At 49.7% G+C, this 19,690-nt stretch overlaps 2 protein-coding genes and 1 long non-coding RNA gene across 3 annotated transcripts; all 3 read right to left on the reverse strand.

Moving 5' to 3' along the window:
• Positions 1–228: 228 nt before the first annotated feature.
• On the reverse strand, positions 229–2,094 carry LOC101753540 (UDP-glycosyltransferase 73E1). Its single transcript, XM_004951448.4, has one exon. It carries the CDS (start codon positions 2,059–2,061, stop codon positions 376–378), a length of 1,686 nt encoding a protein of 561 aa, XP_004951505.3. The 5' UTR covers positions 2,062–2,094; the 3' UTR covers positions 229–375.
• Positions 2,095–11,091: 8,997 nt separating this feature from the next.
• On the reverse strand, positions 11,092–13,315 carry LOC101753962 (UDP-glycosyltransferase 73C1). Its single transcript, XM_004951449.3, has one exon. The coding sequence runs from the start codon at positions 13,086–13,088 to the stop codon at positions 11,304–11,306; it is 1,785 nt and encodes a 594-aa protein (XP_004951506.1). The 5' UTR covers positions 13,089–13,315; the 3' UTR covers positions 11,092–11,303.
• A 2,244-nt stretch (positions 13,316–15,559) lies between these two features.
• LOC101763027 lies at positions 15,560–18,020 on the reverse strand. The gene is made up of 4 exons (XR_002676175.1): positions 17,886–18,020; positions 16,374–17,220; positions 16,107–16,256; positions 15,560–16,023 (listed from the first exon to the last, which is right to left on the reverse strand). It is a non-coding gene; the product is annotated as an uncharacterized LOC101763027 (long non-coding RNA).
• Between the last annotated feature and the right edge of the window lie 1,670 nt (positions 18,021–19,690).

A 19,690-nucleotide genomic window follows, 5' to 3' on the forward strand; every position in this document is an offset into this window, starting at 1 on the left:
GCTCAGAAACGACCGGCACGCCCACATCGCGTCGTGCTCCGCGCCGGTGCGCCCAAAGTGATAGATGATGGAGCAGATCCGTATTTTTCGTGTAGATTGACGATGGTATATCCAGAGTATCATTGGTTTGTTAGGGCAGCGCCCAAGAAAGAAAGGACGGGTACGACGCAGGCGCCAAGTACCTTGCCTCAAATTTGCCCAAAAAACTGAAAAAAATGCTCACGCACAAAAAAAATGATTTCCGAGACTGGGCATTAAACTGAAAACAATAGAACATGTATGAGAATGTCACATCAACAGTTCAACACGTCGTGAGGCAAAGCCGAAGGATTTCACGAAAAGTAGGAACACACCACAACGATCACTCATTCACTCCTAGTGTTCTTTGTCTTCACTCCGCGTGAAGCTTTGTATCAGCCGTGTAAGGGTCTCGTACGAGGACCCTCCTTCCTCCATGGCCCTTCGAGCTTTCTCCCCGTACTCCTTGGCCTTCCTCCTCTCGTCGGCCTCCGCCCCTCCGCCCATCAGCGCCGACATCGCCCGCGCGATGTCCCCCCGCGCCACCGGCGCGCTCTCGTCGTCGAATATCATCACCGGCGACGCCACGCCGACCGGCACGCCCACGCCGAGCACGTCCACCACCAGCCGCTCGTTCAGGAACTGGTCCGAGAAGTGCGGCCACGTCACCACCGGCACGCCGTGCGCGATGGACTCGAGCACCGAGTTCCAGCCGCAGTGGGTGACGAAGCCGCCGACGGCGCGGTGCGACAGGACGGCGAGCTGCGGCGCCCACCCGCGCACCACGAGGCCGCGCCCCGCCGTGCGCGCCTCCAGGGCGTCCAGCCACTCCCGCACCTCCGGCGCCGCCGCCTCGCGCTCCTTCACCACCCAGAGGAACGACCTGCCGGAGTCCTCGAGGCCATGGCCGATCTCGAACAGCTGCTTGGGTAGCTTCCGCGCGACGCTGCCGAAGCTGACGTACACGACGGAGCCGGGAGCCTGCTCGTCCAGCCACGCCATGATCGCCTGCTTGCCATCGACGGCCGTCTTGCCGCGCGACGTTGTGGAGTCCTCGTCCCGGTTGCAGAGGCTCAGCGGGCCGAGCGCCCACACCGGCTTTCCCAGCGCCGCCTCGTAGCCCTCGAGAAACTGGGCCTCGAGGTCCGAGAACGTGTTCAGGACCGCGCCGTCGGCCGTGCGCATGGCCTCCATGGCCTCACGGCGCAGCAACTCGGTCCCGGGGTAGCAAAACAGACCAGGTGGTGTGGCCTTCGTGACCGTGACGGGCACCGGCATCCCCGGCACGAGATGCCGCTCGTCGTCGCCGGCGGCGGCGATCAGCTCGAGCAGCCCGTGATCGACGGCCATGATTTCGCAGAGCGCGAAGAAGCACGACGGCCCGTGGAAGAACAGCCGCGGGATGCCGAGGCTGCTGGCCACACCGGCCGTCCACGGGCTACACCAGTCGGAGATGATGCAGCTCGGGCGCGGCGCCAGCGACCGCACGTAGGCGTCGAAGGGGCCGGCGAGCTCGCGCAGCGCGAAGAAGAAAGGGAGGAACTGGCTGTTGTCGGCGACCATGTCGGCGTTCTGGCAGTCTTGTGGCAGGCCGGAGCCCGCCGGCGGGAAGGGCAGCCCCACGAACTCGAGGGGCAACCCGGCGCGCGCGGCCTGCTCCGCGACGCCGCGAAGCCGGTCGACGTTGAGCGGCGTGGTGACGACGGTCGCGCGCGCGCCGCGCGCGGCGAGGAGGCGCGCCAGGTCGACCAGCGGGATGATGTGGCCCTGCGCCACGAGAGGGACGAGGACGAAGTGCGGCGGCGGCGGCGGCGGCGGCGATCCCGCTGCCATTGCTGTTGAGAAGGCGTGCTCCGTGGGTGCCCTAAACCCTACAAGCGAGTGGCATCCGAAACCGGGAGCAACTGGAATGAATGATGGATGGAGAATGCTGGCCTGGCCACTCGAGCACGCGGCAAAGAATATCTCCCCCTCAGAAAGACCATTGCTCCATGCAAGTGGCACATGGTTTGTGTGGTTATGCTTCTCAGAACATGAATGCATAGCCAAAGGTTTTAATTACCGACGGTCACATGAAAAACAAATGACCAGTTTTCTTTGGTTTTAATTGGATTTCTTTCCCCGAGTGCAAATATTCTAGTTAAAATTTGAATTTTGGAGTAAAACCTTCTTAAAATGTTTAAAGAAGAACCGATTTGATCTCGAGCTCTTTATTTTTACTAGAATATCTGTAAACTTGTACCTAGCGAGAAACCCAATAGACCTGGTTTGTTGAGTGTTAGCGCCTACCGGTGTTAATGTTCAAAATTGAAGTAAGAAGCATGGGAAGGAACAGGGACCGCACGTGTTGGTACTGCTGTAGTGTTGGGCAAATCCATAGATGTCCTTTTTATAGGAAAATTGCCTGATATTGAAATCTAGAAATATTTTGAATTTTCATATTTGTCCCTAGCTATTTGCCAAAGCTCTACCATCTTTTCAATTGAAGAAATGACAAAAACAAATAAATGCACAATTTGTACGTGTAGCGACAACACTGTATTTGAAGATACATTGAATGCCTACGGACAAGAAAAATTATATTAGCTTACTTAGTTATCATATAAATTGTATAATTATTTGTAAAATATTCATAACTTTTGCAATAATGGATGAATATTACTTACTCTACTTTCTGTTCTTCCAATCTTTTCATCTGTCTGTTAACTTCGTGGCCAATTGTCAATTCCATCTATATTTCCTATAGAACTTTTGTGACTGTGCAATTTTGACCCAAGGCCTACTACCCTGTAATTTTGGCCCAAGGCCCACTACCCCATAGGAATTCGGCCAACATCTGTTTTCATGCGCATGTTTTTATTCGTCAATTTGCTTCTTCGCCCCCGTCCGCTCCACTCCCGTCCGTGGAAAGAATTTATTTTGCCCAACAGCGAAATATCTCAACTGTAAATTGCTTGTTCAGGCCACTGAAAAATGATTGGTTTTGTTTTCTCGCTTGTGGTGGAGCTAGATTTCCCTTGGGTTTATGTGGCGGAGGCATTCATGCAACATATCCTATCATCAACCATTCCTCCGTACAGGTAGGCTTGGTTTATGTTGTTATGCTTCTCAGCACAGGAATGCAGTGGTGCAAAGTGCAAGCAGAAAAGACACTTCCATCCCCATGTCGGTCTTCTTTTCTACTCCTTCCGTTCTAAATTGTAGGTTGTTTTGATTTTTTGTTGCATAGTTTTTGCTATGCACTTAGATATAATGTATGTCTAGATGCATAATAATATTTATGAACCTGGAAAAACTAAAACGACCTGCCATTTAAAACGGAGGGATTTAATTACCGGTGGTCAACTAAAAACAAATGACCAGTTGTCTTGGTTTTTACCTGGATTTCTCGGTGAACACCGAGTGAAAACTTTCAAGTATTTTTGGAGCGAAACCTTCTTTAAAATTTGAAAGAAGTGAAGGTTTGATCTCGAGCCCTTTATTTTTACTAGAATATTCGTAAAGTTGTACCTAGCAAGAAATCCGAGAAACCTGGTTTACTGACTGTTCGTTCGTGCCTACTGGTGAAAATGTTCTGAATGGAAGTAACAAGCATAGGAAGTAACAGGGGAAACACATGCGGTACTCCAGTAGTATTGTGCAAATCATATCTCGATAGATGTCCTTTTTGTAGGACAATTGTCCGATAGCAAGTAGCTTGTCATTTTTCATGGAAATCTAGCATTTTTTTTGTTTTTTCGTCTTTATCCCTCTTTGGCAAAGCGCTACTGTCTTTTCAATTGAAGAAATGACAAAAACAAATGTACAACTTGTACGTGTCGCAAAGTGACAATACTATACTTGAAGATACATTGAGTTTCTATGGGCAACAAAAATCATATTAGCCTATTTAGTTATCATAAGAATTGTACAATTATTTGAAAAATATTCATAACTTTTGCAATAACGGATGAATACTCCTTATTCTACTTTATTTTGTTCCAATCTTTCCATCCATCTGTTAACTTCATGGCCAACTGTAATTCCATCTATATTTCTTGTATAACTTTTCTTACGGTGTTAATCATCCTGCGTTGCAAGCTCGCAACAGAATCCACGTGACCAAACAATTAATATCCCTATTTTACATGCACATTTGCAAAGTATTATCGTTGTATCCAAATATCACTATAAACATTCTTTAACCAAAGATGAAGATCTGCATCAACCCTAACAAAATGCACCAAGATACTACTATACATAACAAAAATCTAGGAGCTACTGTAAGATTAACAATTTGTAGAACTACATGATTGCCGACCAACTTAGCATGTGTTTAGTTCGTGGGACGAAATGGGATGGAACATGATGATCCCACATTTGGTACTGAGATACGAGGGATAGAACCATCCCAACCAAGGAATATACCTCGATTACGTGGGATGATCCCGTCCGTCGAAATCGAGCTGATGGGGCATCCCTTTTCAACGCTGTGTTGCTCCATCCCAAGACGCTAGCTTAGGGAGGCTGGCGGGCGCGAGCTCGGGCTCCACGGCCGCTACCCCTGTCGGTGTTTTATACCCGGTAACCTACCGAGGGGTATCCCGAGGTAATAGATTGGTTGGTGGGGAATCGTCGGACCTGGAACTCAAAGGTAAAAGCGAAGACACAAGATACGAATTTATACGGGTTCGAGCCGCCAAAGTAGCGTAATATCCTACATCCTGTTTGGGGTGTTGTATATTGCGCCCTGCGCTTGGGTGTTGTTTGGTGTTGAGGATTTTGGTCCTCTGTTGTGGTTCTATGAGGTTTTAGCCTTTGTTGGTCTGAGCTGCTGATCTAGGTACCCCTGCCCTCCTTTATATACTCCAGGGGGTGGGATTACTAGTCGGTTATAAGGAGTAGTCCTAGTAGGATTACAAGGTATGAGTCTAGTAGGCTTACAGAGGAATTCTATTAAGAGTCCATCTTCTTCCTTCCTTGCGGGTACTGAGAATCTATCCCCGATAAGCCCCCGAGCACTTTATAGTCGAATGCAGCAGCATTCAAGTACTTTTCATATCCTCGTTGAGTAGTTTTGGTGTTGTTCGAGTATTTTGTCTGGCTGAATCTTCAAAGTTTCTCAAAAATGCCATGAGGCTATGGTGTGCTTAAGCCCTTGATCATCTTAATTTTGTAATCTTCATCTTTGGAATGTGATATAGAGGGTGGCGGAAGTTGCACTCCATATGGAGTAGTCCTCTAGCCTTAGGTTACATTGAAGAATCAGGCTGAGAGTCAATAAAATCTTAAATCTTTTTTCTTCGTCTTGAAAAAAATCAACTATTGGGTGTAGCTTATCAGCTCTTGAGCCTTGAAATGATTAAATAATCAATTCAAGAGTCTACCGAGCTTTAGTCTTCACACCAGTCATCATCCAAGTAGTTTTGCAGCACCCAGCCCCCGAGCTTATGCGCCAGGTGAGCCGTAGGAGCCACGTCGAGTAGTTATTGACACTTAGCCCCCGAGTTTGGAAGCTAGCTGAGCTACTAGAGGTATTCCGAGTAGTAATCGGTGCTTGCCCTGAGCCTGGGAGCTAGCTGAGTCATTGGAGATGTTCCGAGTAGTAATTAATGCTTAGCCCTCGAACCTGGGAGCTAGCGAAGTCATTGGAGGTACGCTGAGCGTCCTGGAGAGTCGTCGCCAAAGATTGACTTGAAAAAAAATGCATACATTATGTAGCATATTGTAGACTATTGAAACTACTGAAATTTATTCAGTAATGAATGTAATGCAAATATTGTATGTCATGCTCTTGTTTCGACTATATTTCTCTCGAGTAGTTAGCCTATTACGTTTAGTCTCTCAATCCTTATTTAGCCATCACCACTGCGTGTGAGATCTTTGTCTCGTGTACGCGTATTGGCACTGCTGCTACGGATATATTTGTCTCGCGTCCTAACGTTTAGGCATGACAGAAGATCCAAGGCTATCACGAATTAAGGTATGTTCTGCTCAAGGATATTGGCGATCGCTAAGAGAAGACATTTAAAATAAGTAGTCAGCATTGCGACAAAAAGAGAGCGCGATTGCGCTTAAAGTAGTCGTTGAGACTTTTTTGCCTTTTGGTGAGAAGAGCGCGTATTGTCGTGCATAGGATTTGTACCTCCTTAGGGTGTAGCCGGCCTCCAACACTCAGTGCACCAAATTTCGTGGCAGAGCCTCCTAATTCGATGTACCAAGCCTGTGGCGGAGCTTCCGGAACTCAGCGCACCAAATCCGTGATGATAGCCTCCATAATTTGGTATACCAAGTCCATGGCTGTCGGTCAACATGCTCCAGGAATAATTGGCAAAGTGTAGCTCTAGAGGGTAATTCCTGTTGAGAGGCGTACACCAATAAGTAGTTGGCGCATTGCCCTGCATGCGGAAAACAAGTCGAAAACTAATTAGAAAAGTGACTTAGCTTGATTCATGGATGATTGTCGATGAAGCCGTATCGATTGTTGATGAAGCTGACCAGTTGGGATCGATTCGGACTAGTTGTCAACGGTGTGAAGTCTGCCCCCGACTAATTTTCTAGTTGAGACGAGTAGTCGAAGTAGTCGTCCTCGACTAGTTTTCTAGTCGAGATGAGTAGTCGACTATCCTCGGCTAGTTTTCTAGTCGAGAAGTGTAGTCGACTGTCCTCAACTAATTTTCTAGTCGAGAAGAGTAGTTGAAATAGTCGTTGGCAACTTGATTGCGGCCGGACGTCGGGGTAGTAGTGCTCGCGTACATCTTTTCAATCCGCGCGTGCATCTGCCTTGATTGACGAGCTGTATGCAGCAGCATACGGCGGAAACTGACTTGGTCTTCGATTGGAGCGTGGAGCGCATCGATTTTTGTCTCAGCGTAGATTTGTCTGCTCGGAACTCCAACTCGGCGACTTGCTTCTTGTGGAGTAGATTGATCTTGATGATGAGGTCCTTCAAGCTCGCCCGATGTTCTCGATGATCACACCTACCTGACGTGCCCGATGTCGATGTTTTATACCCGGCAACCTACCAAGAGGTATCCCGAGGTAGTAGATTGGTGGGTGGGGAATCGTTGGACCTGGAACTCGAAAGTAAAAGCGAGAACACAAGATATGGATTTATATAGGTTCGGACCGCCAGAGTAGCGTAATACCCTACATCATGTTTAGGGTGTTGTATATTGCGCCCTGCGCTTGGATGTTGTTTGGTGTTGAGGATTTGGTCCTCTGTTATGGTTATATGAGATCTTGGCCTCTGTTAGTCTGAGCTTCCGATTTAGATACCCCTGCCCTCCTTTATATACTCCAGGGGCGGGATTACTAGTCGGTTACAAGGAGGAGTACTAGTAGAATTATAAGGTATGAGTCCTAGTAGAATTACAGAGGAATCCTAGTAGGACTCCACCTTCTTCCTTCCTTGCGGGTACTGGAGATCTATCCCTGACAACCCCTGACGTGCTCCTCTGGCGCACGCAAGCTCGAGCTGGAGGAGGGGGAGGAGGAGAAGAGGAGCTTGCTTGTGACGGCGACTGAGGAGGCGACGAGCGACGGTGCCAGGCGAGACACAGATGGTGGCGTGGACAAAGGAGCCACGGGTGGCGGCGACATGAGGTTCTCCGGCGGCACGCGCTCGAGCTCCTCTGGCGAGCTCCTCCGACGAGCGGCGGCACGTGGTCCTCCGGTGATGACAGGGTGCTCAAGACCGGCAGGGATCCGGTGGCGTGGGGCTCCTCCGGCGGGCGGTCGACATGGGCTCCTCCGGAGGGCGGTGGCACGAGGTCCTCCGTTGTCGGTGATTTATACCGGCCGTCTACCAAGGGGTACCCGAGGTAGCAGAATGTGTAGCGGGGGATCGTCGGACCTGTAACTTGAAGGTAAAAGCAAGGACACAAGACACAGATTTATACAGGTTCGGGCCACCGGAGTAGCGTAATACCCTACGTCCTATTTGGGGGTGTTTGTATATTGCGCCCTGCACTTGGGTGTTGAGGTGTGACCTGCCGAGCTAGGTACCCCTACCCTCCTTTATATACTCCAGGGGGCAGAGTACTAGTCGGATTACAAGGATGAGTCCTAGTAGGATTACACGGGATGAGTCCTTGTAGGATTACATGGGATGAGTCCTAGTAGGATTACAGAGGAATCCTAGTAGGAGTCCGACTTTGTCCTTCCTTGCGGGTACTGGGGATGTATCCCCGACAAGCCCCCGAACGCTTCATAGTCGAATGCAGCAGTCTTCGAGTAGTCTTGAGATATTCGCCGAGTAGTCTTGGTGCTCTTCGAGTACTTTGTCAGGCTGAATCTTTCAATGCTTCTCAAAGCTGCCATGAGGCTATGGTGTGCTCAAAGTCTTGATCAACATGATATTGTAGTCTTCATGTATGGAGGGTGGCGAAAGTCGTGCTCCATATGGAGTAGCCCCCGAGCCTTAGGTTGAATCGTAGAATTAGGCTGAGGGTCAAAATCTTGAATCTTCTTCTTTCAACTTGAAAAAAGTCTTGGGTGTAGCTTATCAGCCCCCGAGCCTTGGATTGATTGAATAATCAACCCGAGGGTCTTGAATCTTCACTCAGGTCATCATTCGAGTAGTCTTGCGGCATCCAGCCCCTGAGCTTGTGCACCAGGTAAGTCGTTGGAGTCACGTCGAGTGGTTTTGCGGCGTCCAGCTCCCGAGCCTGGGAGCTAGCTAAGCCACTGGAGATATTCCGAGTACTGATTGGTGCTTAGCCCTCGAGTTCGGGAACTAGCATGTGCCGTTGGAGGCATGCTTAGCGTCACTGAAGCTCGATCTAAAAGAAAAGATGCATACATTATGTAGCATTTTTGTAGGATTTTGAAACTGCTAAAATTTATTCAGTGATCAATATGAAGTTGTGCCATGATCTTATTTCGGTCATATTCTTCCCGAGTAGTTAGCCTGTTACGATTAGGCTCTCAGTCTCTGGGTAGCCGTTGCCACTGCGTGTGTGAGATCTTTGTCTCGTATACGCGTATGGGCTTAGGCGTGATATATGCGCCTGAGGCTTTTCACGAGTTAAGGCGTGTTCTGCTCGAGAAGAGTAGTGACCTTAAGAGAAGACAAAAGTGAGAGTAGTCGCTGCTGCGACAAGAAAGAGACTGCACGATTGCGAGTCAAGCTCTTATTTCAGTCATACTCTTCCCGAGTAGTTAGCCTGTTACGCTTAGACTCTCAGTCTCTGGGTAGCCGTTGCCACTGCATGTGTGAGACCTTTGTCTCGTATACGCGTATGGGCTTAGGCGTGAGAGATGCGCCTGAGGCTTTCATGAGTTAAGGCGTGTTCTGCTCGAGAAGAGTAGTGACCTTAAGAGAAGACAAAAGTGAGAGTAGTCGCGCTGCTGCGACAAGAAAGAGACTGCGTGATTGCGCAAGACTTTGCTGCTCTCCGGCGAGTAGAGCGCGCGTTGTGCGCAAGAGTTTCCGGCGAGTAGAGCGTGTGTTGCGCGCAAACCGGAAATAAGCCGGAAAATAATTTAGAAAAGTGACTTAGCTTGATTCGTGGATATTGTTGACGAAGCCGTGACGGTCGTTGATGAAGCCGTAACGGTTGTTTGACGAAGTCGACTAGTCGGAGATGATTCTGACTAGCTGTCGATGATGCGAAGTTTGCCCTGACTAATTTTTTAGTCGAGATGAGGAGTTAGAGTAGTCCACCATCGACTAGCCTTGTAGTCGAGACGAGTAGTATAAGTAGTCGTCAGCGAGCGTCGCGATGTGGTCGGAGTAGTCGGCAGCGAGCTGCCCGTAGTAGTCGGTGAGCGCCGCGACGTACTCGGAGAAGTCGTCGGCGAGCGTCATGATGAAGTAGTCGTTAGTGTGTTGCCAAGCGAAGTAGTCGAGGAGAGTAGTCGAAGTCGTTGCCGAGCAGCCCGTAGTCGTCGGCGAGCTCGCAACGTAGTTGAAGTCATCGACGAGCTGCCCGTAGTCGACAGAGGCGTCGGCAAGCCGACCGTGGTCGTCGGTGTGCCCGCGACATAGTCGAAGAAATCATCGGCGAGCCGCCCATAGTCGTCGGCGGGCTCGCGATGTAGTCGGACTTTCGAGTTGTAGTCGAACTCAGAGTCGCTGTCGGACTTCGGGTCGGAGTTGAAGCTGGAGTCACCGTCGGACTCCGCGTTGCGGTCGAACGCCGTCGGACTCGGAGTTGTAGCCAGACCCGGAGTCGCCGTCGGACTCCGAGTTGTAGTCGGACCCGGAGTCGCCGTCGGATTCTGAGTTGTAGTCGGACCCGTAGCCGCCGTCGGAGTTCGAGTTCGAATCGCGGTCGAACCCGAAGTCGCCGTCGGAGTACGAGTTTGCAGTCGAACCTTGATCCGAGGTTTAATTTGTCGATTTTCTCGACGAGATTTTCTGCTGCTTGTGGAAGAGAGTTCCCGTTGAGGCACTTCTTCTCCTGGTTGTCGATGATTCAACATTGGAAGGACCCAGTGCCGTCGGTGATGCAAGGTCAGGAGTCGAAGACGAAGGTTGCGCCCGCTTTGAAAGCGAACGCCGGCTTGAAGATGAGATCCTTCAAGCTCGCCCGATGATCTCAACGATCTGCCCCACGGTGGGCGCCAATATCGGTGATTTATATCGGCCGTCTACCAAGGGGTACCCGAGGTAGCAGAATGTGTAGCGGGGGATCACCGGACCTGGAACTTGAAGGTAAAAGCGAGGACACAAGACACAGATTTATACAGGTTCGGGCCGCTGGAGTAGCGTAATACCCTACGTCCTGTTTGGGGGTGTTTGTATATTGCGCCCTGCGCTTGGGTGTTGAGGTGTGACCTGCCGAGCTAGGTACCCCTACCCTCCTTTATATACTCTAGGGGGCAGAGTACTAGTCAGATTACAAGGATGAGTCCTAGTAGGATTACACGGGATGAGTCCTTGTAGGATTACATGGGATGAGTCCTGGTAGAATTAGAGGGGAATCCTAGTAGGAGTCCGACTTTGTCCTTCCTTACGGGTACTGGGGATGTATCCCCACCTCCGTGGGCGAGAGGAACGGCCACGCGAACGGCCTCCTAGATCCTTTGGAGGAAGATGATAAGGCAAAACAAAAAAGAAAGAAAGACTATGACAAATGGATCCCTGGACGACACATAGTACCAGTGAAATAGTATTGCTAACGTCCCATCCTTTCATTCTCCCAACAAAACAAAAAAATGAGGATCGACCTCAACCAAACACTGAATGGGGTGATCCCGTCCAAAAATTGGAACGGAACCATATAGAAAGTGTTACATTTTACAAACTTACAACACAATCGTTGAATTGTTTCCGAAGTTTAAAACACCTAGGAACACCACTAGTGTTCTTTGGCTTCACTCCGCGTGAAGCTGTGTACGAACCGTGTCAGGTTTTCGTACGAGGACCCTCCTTGCTCCATGGCCTTGCGAGCTTTCTCCCCGTATTCCTTGGCCTTCTTCCTCCTCTCGTCGGCCTCCTTCCCTCCGCCCATCAGCGCCGCCACCGCCCGCACGACGTCCTCCTGCGCCACCGGCACGGTCTCGTCGTCGAATATCATCACGGGCGCCGTCACGCCGATGGGCACGCCTACGCCGAGCACGTCCACGGCCAGCTGCTCATTGAAGAACTGGTCCGAGAAGTGCGGCCACGTCACGACCGGCACGCCATGGGCGATTGCCTCGAGGAGCGAGTTCCAGCCGCAGTGGGTGACGAAGCCGCCGACGGCGCGGTGCGACAGGACGGCGAGCTGCGGCGCCCACCCGCGCACCACGAGGCCGCGCCCCGCCGTGCGCGCCTCCAGGGCGTCCAGCCACTCCCGCACCTCCGGCGCCGCCGCCTCGCGCTCCTTCACCACCCAGAGGAACGGCTCGCCGGAGTCCTCAAGGCCGTGGCCGACCTCGAACAGCTGCTTGGGAAGCTTGCGCGCGATGCTGCCGAAGCTGACGTACACGACGGAGCCGGGGGCCTGCTCGTCCAGCCACGCCGTGATAGCCTTCTGGGCGGCGGCGGCGGCCATCGTGCCGCGCGACGCCGTGGCCTGCGCGTCCCGGTTGCTGAGGCAGAGCGGACCGAGCGCCCACACCGGCTTGCCCAGCTCCGCCTCGTAGCACGCGAGGAACTTGCCCTCGAGGTCCGAGAACGTGTTCACGACCACGCCGTCGGCCGTGCACATGGCCTCCATGGCCTCTGCGCGCAGCTCCTCGAGAAATGGATGGATTAAGAAACCAGGGACGTTAGCTTTCGTCACCGTCACCGGCACGGGCACTCCCGGCACGGCGTGCTTGTCTTCGTCGCCGGCGGTGGCTATCCGCTCGTAGAGTCCATGGTTGGCGGCCATGAGTTCGCAGAGGGAGAAGAAGCAGGACGGCCCATGGAAGAACAGCCGCGGGATGCCGAGGCTCGTAGCCACGCCGGCCGTCCACGGGTTGCACCAGTCGGAGATGATGCAGCTCGGGCGCGGCGCCAGCGCGCGCACGTATGCGTCGAACGGGCCGGCGAGCTCGCGCAGCGCGAGGAAGAAAGGCAGGAACTGGTAGTTGTCGGCGATCATGTCGGCGTTCTGGCAGTCGTGTGGCAGGCCGGAGCCCGCCGGCGGGAAGGGCAGCTCCACGAGCTCGAGGGGCAGCCCGGCGCGCGCGGCGTGCTCGGCGGCGCCGCGCAGCCGCGCGGCGTTGAGCGGCGTGGTGACGACGGTCGCGCGCGCGCCGCGCTCCGCGAGGATGCGCGCGAGGTCGACCAGCGGGATGATGTGGCCCTGCGCCACGAAAGGGACGAGGACGAAGTGCGACGCCGGGCGCGGCCGTGTTTTCACCGGCGCGGTAGCTGCCACGGCGGGCTCCGTGGGCGCCATTGTCGACGTGCAAGCGAGTGACACGGAAAGCCCGGAGCAACTGGAAGGATAGGGAACGTGTTTTGCCCACCGAAAATCGGCGAAGAACTTCCACTCAACTGGAAGCTCGTTGGAGCCACTGAAAAACGACTTGATTTTGTTTTCTTGATTGTGGCAGAGCTGGCATTTCACTTGGGTTTCTGTGGCAGATGGAGACATTCTGGCGACTGACCCAATTTCCCCATCAGCCATTCCGCCGTACAAATTGGCACTTGGTTTCTGTGGCAGAGGCATGGCCGCATGTCTAATGGAATGCAATGGTGCAAAAGTGCAAGAGGTCACTTTCCTCCCATCCCCAATTCCCCATGGTTGGACTTCTTTTCCATTATCAAATGGTTTTGAACTTTTGATTACCAGTGGTCACCTGAAAAACAGATGAGCAGTTTTCTTGGTTTACATGTAATTCTCGGTTTTTCACCGAGTGAAAATTTTCAGGTGAAATTTTGAGTTTTGAGCAAAATTTTCTTGAACTTTGGAAATTTGACCAAAATTAAGCTCAATCTCTTTGTTTTTATCAGCAAAATTGTACCCATCGAGAAAATGAGAAGCGTGGTTCCCTCCCGACAATTAGCACATGCTGGTGGAAATTTTATGAATTGAAGTAAGGATCATTGGAAGTTTAGGAAAACTCATCTCGTGCAGATAACAAGTAGCCTGTCATTTTTTCACTGAAATCTGGCAAAATTTTCATTTTCTATCTTTATCTTATTTTGCCAAAAATAAAAAAATATGCAATTTGTGAACTAGAGTACGACAACATTGTATTTGAAGATTCCTTGAGTTCTAGTCACCGCAAAATAGAGATGCAAACTGAGATAATGCAATGGTTAAGAAGATTCTAGAATAAGGTGTGGTTATGCACTCTAACCACACAGGTTCGGGTCATCTTCAACCTTTCACCAGAGCGGTTGAGATAGGCTCACTTCCTAAATAGATATTACATAACATTTATAATAACTTAGTAAACATTACATCTCCATCAATTGAATGTTAGTCGGTAGAGGAAACTTATCGTATACTATATGTATTGAACATCTAGGGCTGTAAAGTATGACATCGGCTGCAAGGCTTTCGAACATCTCGCTTGACGGTAGAGGGAACTCTGCCCATGATGTATACATCGATGGCCATGAGCCCTCTACCGGCTTCCAAGATCGCCTCATCAGTCAGTGGACAGCATGCACCGGTTTTGCGCGCAGAAGTGACACAACACCTACCAAGATTGTCTTTGTCCAAACGGTCGTATACCCTGTCCAAGGTAAAACGTTCCAGCGAAGTTGCACTCTAAAGAATATGGCATGTTAGCTCAACCATGTTCTTTGCAGAGGAGAAGCCAAAGATACTCACATCCTTGAGGCTGTCATGCTTGTGTTCAGGCATCTGCCTCAAAGGTGCGGCAGACTCAAAAACTGAATTGGATGTCATGCCACGCTGATCAAGGCCGCCTGCAAAGGATCAAAAGTAATGTCACTTTTTTTTTGCGAAAAAAAAAGTAATGTCACTTAATTAGTCGGTTCACTATAGATTCTAGATATAGTACAAGAACAGTGACATACGCGCAAGATGAAAGTCTTCAAAATAGGAGAAGCACTGAGAAAAGAATCCAAAGACATATAGTCATATCCCGGGGAAAGATCTCCACCAGAAAATATTTCCAGGAACTTGAGGTGGATGAAATTGGCAGCTACCACTGGTGTATTAACCATCTGCGAAAAGATTGACTATTAATCACAGACAAAAGCCATCACGCGAGTATATCTAATAAATAGAGTTCCAGATTATACCTCACTTCTTCTTGGATATAAGGTAAGAGTTTCAAGATTCTTGGATATAAGGTAAGAGTTTCAATAGAGTTCCAGATTATATCGAACCGAGCCAACCGGCTTCTCCTTTTGGGTCTTCCACGCGATGTGTCCGGCCTCTGTCTATGTATCGGGGTAAGGAGTTTCGATCCGGAACCAACAAGGCATACGAGGGAGAAACCACGTCGGCGCCGCCGGCCGGGATGCGGAAACCGAGCGACGCCACAACACCATCACGCTCGGCGTTCCGTACTTCCATGGAACCATTAGGAGTGGAATTTGTCTGGTTGATCCCCATTGCATAGCAAATGGAGTAGAATTTGCACCCAAAAAGGAGAAGAGAAAGAGGGGAAGAACGCAAGGAAGCCATACCAGACGACTCCAGCAAGGGTTTAGGGATTTTGTGGCCACCGAATCTAGAGGGATAGCCAGGGATTTGAATTGGATAATATCATATCAGATTTGCAGCAATGTACAGTACACCTTGCTAGTTACATGTTATATTTAGTTATTAACATCACATACGATTTTAACGTTACGGCCAGCAACTCCAAGAGTATCCTAAAAAATTCTTCCCCAAAACTATGTATTGGGGGTTCTTCCAAAAAAATTTCCCCCAAAAACATATCAGTTCACAGCAGATCGCTAATAAATAGCCCCCAATATTTCAAACACAGGCCACGTCATCGTATTGGGCCCATCGGAAGGGACTGGCGGGCGTGCAGGAATCAGGATTGGGGGAGGAACACCAACGCTAAAATATACGTGGTGGCAGGCTGTTTTTTAGCGTCGCTAAAAAATTGGGGAAGGTTTAGGTGGATTGTTGGAGTTCATTTTTTCTCTCTTTTTTCCTAAAAAAGGTATTGGGGGTAAGATTAGCAGCCTCTTGGAGTTGCTCTTAATGAAAAGAAAGGAAGATAAAACAGACGCGATATGGACATAGTTAAAAATTTAACTCATCATCGATCTCCAAAGTATGGCACCGGCAACAAGGCCCCCGGATATCGAGTTTAACAGCAGAGGGAACTTTCCCCACAATGTATCTTTCGATGGCCATGAGCCCGTTATTGGCTTCCAAGATCATTTCATTAGTCAGATGGGAGCATTCACCAATTTTTCGGGTAGAATTGACAGAACACCTGCCAATATGGTCTTCATCATTCTGATACAAATACGCTGTCCAAGGTGAGACATTCCAGTGATGTTGTATTCTCGAGAATATGGCATGCTAGCTCAACCATGCTCTTCGCGGAGCAAAAACCTAAGATCGTCACATTCTTGAGGCTGTCATGCTTGTGTTCAGGCATCTTCCTCATATTTTAGTCATCTCCAAAAACTGAATCAAATATCATCTCACCCTGCTCTACCTGCAGAAGAGCAAAACTAATACCACTTAAATAATCAGACAGCACAGATACTGCATGTCTTTGCAAGTAGAAAAATGACTTACGCCAAACATGAAAGTCTCCAAAACAGGAGAAGCGTCGATAAAAGAAACCAAAGACAAGTAATCATATCCTGCGTAAAGGTCGCCATCAAGATAAACTTCCAAGTACTTCAGGTGGAGGAATTTGGCAGCTGGCATTGGTGTATTAACCATCTGTGAAAAGATATCACGTATTAATTACATACCTAAGGGCCTGAAAGCATGGCGCCATGGCCACTACTGGCAAAGTAATCACACAGGTGTATAATAATATTGAGTTCCAAATTGTACCTCACTAATTGAAGATAAGTAAATAGTTTCAACTTGTGGCACGATGTATGGAAGGTTGGTAATAGCATAACAGAGAAAGTTGGACTCATTTGCACAGTCCATACTCAGGTTCTTTTCACTTGCGATGATTGCCCAAGTGACAGCTGTACTAGGTCACCATCGAAGACAAAGGCGGAGAGGTTTGGAGCTTTGCTCTCTATCATTTGCAGCATTTGCAATCAGACACAGTCACGCAGCTTAGTCGCTCCACGCATGGTATCTTCAGGCAGATTATTTCACTGCAATATATGAGTTCAAACTGCTCCAAAGCAAAAGAATTGGACAGAAGGCATCCTAACTCTTCTTCTGTAATTAGCACTTCTCTTAGATAGAGCTTTGTTAGGCGTCTCAAGAAATCAATGCCAATCGGGGGATGGAAAGCACAATAGGTGAGGTGAAGATGCTGAATCGAGTTTCCCTTCGCACCAAATAAAAGTGAGCACGGGAAGCTGTACCTTTCCTTGTATTTCAAAGGCAGCTTAAGGGTGAGACTTTCAATCCCTGGTGTAATAGCAATCTGAAGCCATGTATTGAGATGACAAGAGCTGAGATTGCGACAATCAAAGATGTCAAATTCAAGTGTCTTCACGCCAGTGCCTGAGTGTTTTTTCAGAATCTGATAAACTTCGCTAGTGAAAGCCCTTGCTATATCACCCCCTTCACATGCATTGTGTTTCAAGCCCATTGTTTCCTTACTGAATATGAGGTTTGGATGGTGCCTCCATGAGCGTAGGAATGTGTGAGATACAGAGGCAACACGAGCAGAATCTCGCATTGAAAGTAGGGAATGTACATGGCACCAGATGTCCTGTACAGGAATGGAAAGAATATTTAAGTTAGAATGTTGGAAACTATTTCCTAGTGTGGCAGCTATTTGAGTTGGACAAATGTTGAAAATATTTGAGTTTGACAGATGGCAGTAGGGTTACAAGGGCAAGTGGTTACTTCAACTGAGAACAAAGGACCATACCAAAAGCTCTGTACATGTTGCCATTAATTAGATGTGCATCATCAAAAGAGTTAGACAGAGCATTGAAAACTATTTCCTAGTGTTGCAGCTCAGGGCCATATTGATAGGAAAATTTTCTTTAGTGATCAGGCCATATCAACACTACGTGTCTTTTTAGCTTTCATTAAAATAATTCAAAAAAAGTATAAGCCAGAGTCGTCCAGGCTCACTAAGCTTTGAATGAATCTGGTCCTCTGAAACGTGCAATGTTGTTTTTTGTACGAACTGAAACACATAATCGAGTAATTAGGTTATGGTGGAATGAAATTTGGCCATTCGTGTTTCTATACTTTTAACTGGGGAAGAAAGGATGTCCGGGTATTTGAAAACTGTATCTTTTAAATAAACTGTGCTGTTGTAGTTTCAGTTCTGGAAGGCCTGTTCTCGAATTTTATTTAGCTACCTAGCCTAGCTTCACCTACCCGATGTCCAACTTGTGATATGTTGCAATATAACATACGTACCTCTGGGAGGTTTGGCCCTGAATATCTCGACCGTTTAGCATGCCGCGTGGTAGCCTTCTTTTCTTTAGACATGCAAGTAATCGATTCATCTGCAGCATCAACACATCATGTCGGTATGGTTGCTCTGTGGGTAATACAGATGCTAGTACATGAGCGCAGTGGAGGAGATCTCGCCGAGAAGTGAGGGTACAGGGGAGCTGACAGGAGGAGGCTTACCAAAGGCTTGGATCTTGTGACGATGCCGCCGCCGCCGCCGCTCCCCCTGCTGCGTACTCATGAGCTGCTTCACTTCCAGCTTTGCCGTGGTTAATGTCTTGATGGTGATATCACCTCGATCCGGATCGCGTCAAGAAAAACGAAGACACGGGATTCGAATCGGAACCAAAGGCGAGTTCGGCTGGCATGCTGCCAAGTCGCGCGAGTCAGCTCTTGTGCGAGGGGGGATCCCACCGCCGCCACCTGGTGCTCCACCCGCCGCCTCCTGGTGATGTTGCTCCACCCGGCAGCCGGAGCGGGAGCCCTCGCGAACTCGCCCATGGCTGCTTGCTCCTCGGCTCCTCGCTTCTCCCCAGTTCTCCAGTCTTCCCCACGCGCGGGCTGCATCGCTGCGCCGCTGCCACTGCGGTGCACGCCGCCAGCCGGAACGAGGCAGCAGGCACGCGCCACCAGGCTCCCTACTTGGATTATGTCTCTGGATATCGGGCAATGGTTCTAAAATGCGTCGTTTTAATACAGAAATTTTCGTTGTACATCTAAATATAGGGTTATATTCAGATATATAATAAAATTCATGTATATGAAAAGTTAAAACGGTTTACATTTTGAAATGGATTACATTTTGAAATGGATGTAGTATTATTAAAAAGGGGAAAGGGGAGGGAAACTGATCTGCTTAGGCTAGCCTAGGAACCGAAATTGCAGTCACATTTTTTAATATTTCTAAAAATTTTCAATGTTTATTTACTAGCCAAACGCCTGATTTAAAATAATATTTATTTAATAGTGATGGAAAATAATGTTTATTTAATAGCGACAGTAAGATGACGGCGCGTTCTCCATGAGGTGTCATTTTGGGATCCACCTCTAGCAGTTCCACCTATCTTGGCTAGAATTTAAATCTGCTTGGCCATCCAATAGTTATCTTCCTCCTCCTGACGTGCCGCCTACCGCTCACCGCTCACCACCAGTTTTCCTCCTTCCTCTCCGGCGCCACTCCCCCGCCCCGCAGGCCTATTGCCACGTCTCCGACGGCTCCCGCTGTCGAATCCACCTCCACTGCCGCTGCCACGCTAACCGAGACACGACGTGACGCCCCCACCGTCATCCTCCACCACCCACGGCCGCCGCCGTCCCCGCCCACCACCATGCATCAACTTCATCCACCAAAACATCACGTTGCCCCCCACCGCTAACATTACCCATCGGTTGTCTTCCCGTCGCCCGGGCCGGCGGCTCCTGCCGCCAACCTTACCGCCGCCTCCACCGCCAGACTGACCAACGACCCCAAGCCCCCTTCTAAGCCGGCAACCATCGGAGAGGCCCCACCCAGGAACCCCGAACCCTAAGGCCCTCCTCGGCGGCGGCTCCGGCTTGAGTGATGGCACGCTCGGGAGCAAAGAGGAGGAGACACGCGAAGGAGGAAGGAAGAATTGAATCCGATGGGCCACGATCGTTGCATGAATCTCAAACTTCGGGAGATGAGTGGGCTTCCTATCTTCTGGACGATGTATTGTATCTCTGGCGCAGACCCAGCCCATAACATGAGTGACTGCCTAGTAATGGCTGGCCTGGAGCTACAGCTAAAT

This window comes from Setaria italica, chromosome I (genome assembly GCF_000263155.2).
Source record: "Setaria italica strain Yugu1 chromosome I, Setaria_italica_v2.0, whole genome shotgun sequence".
Lineage (NCBI taxonomy): Eukaryota > Viridiplantae > Streptophyta > Magnoliopsida > Poales > Poaceae > Setaria > Setaria italica.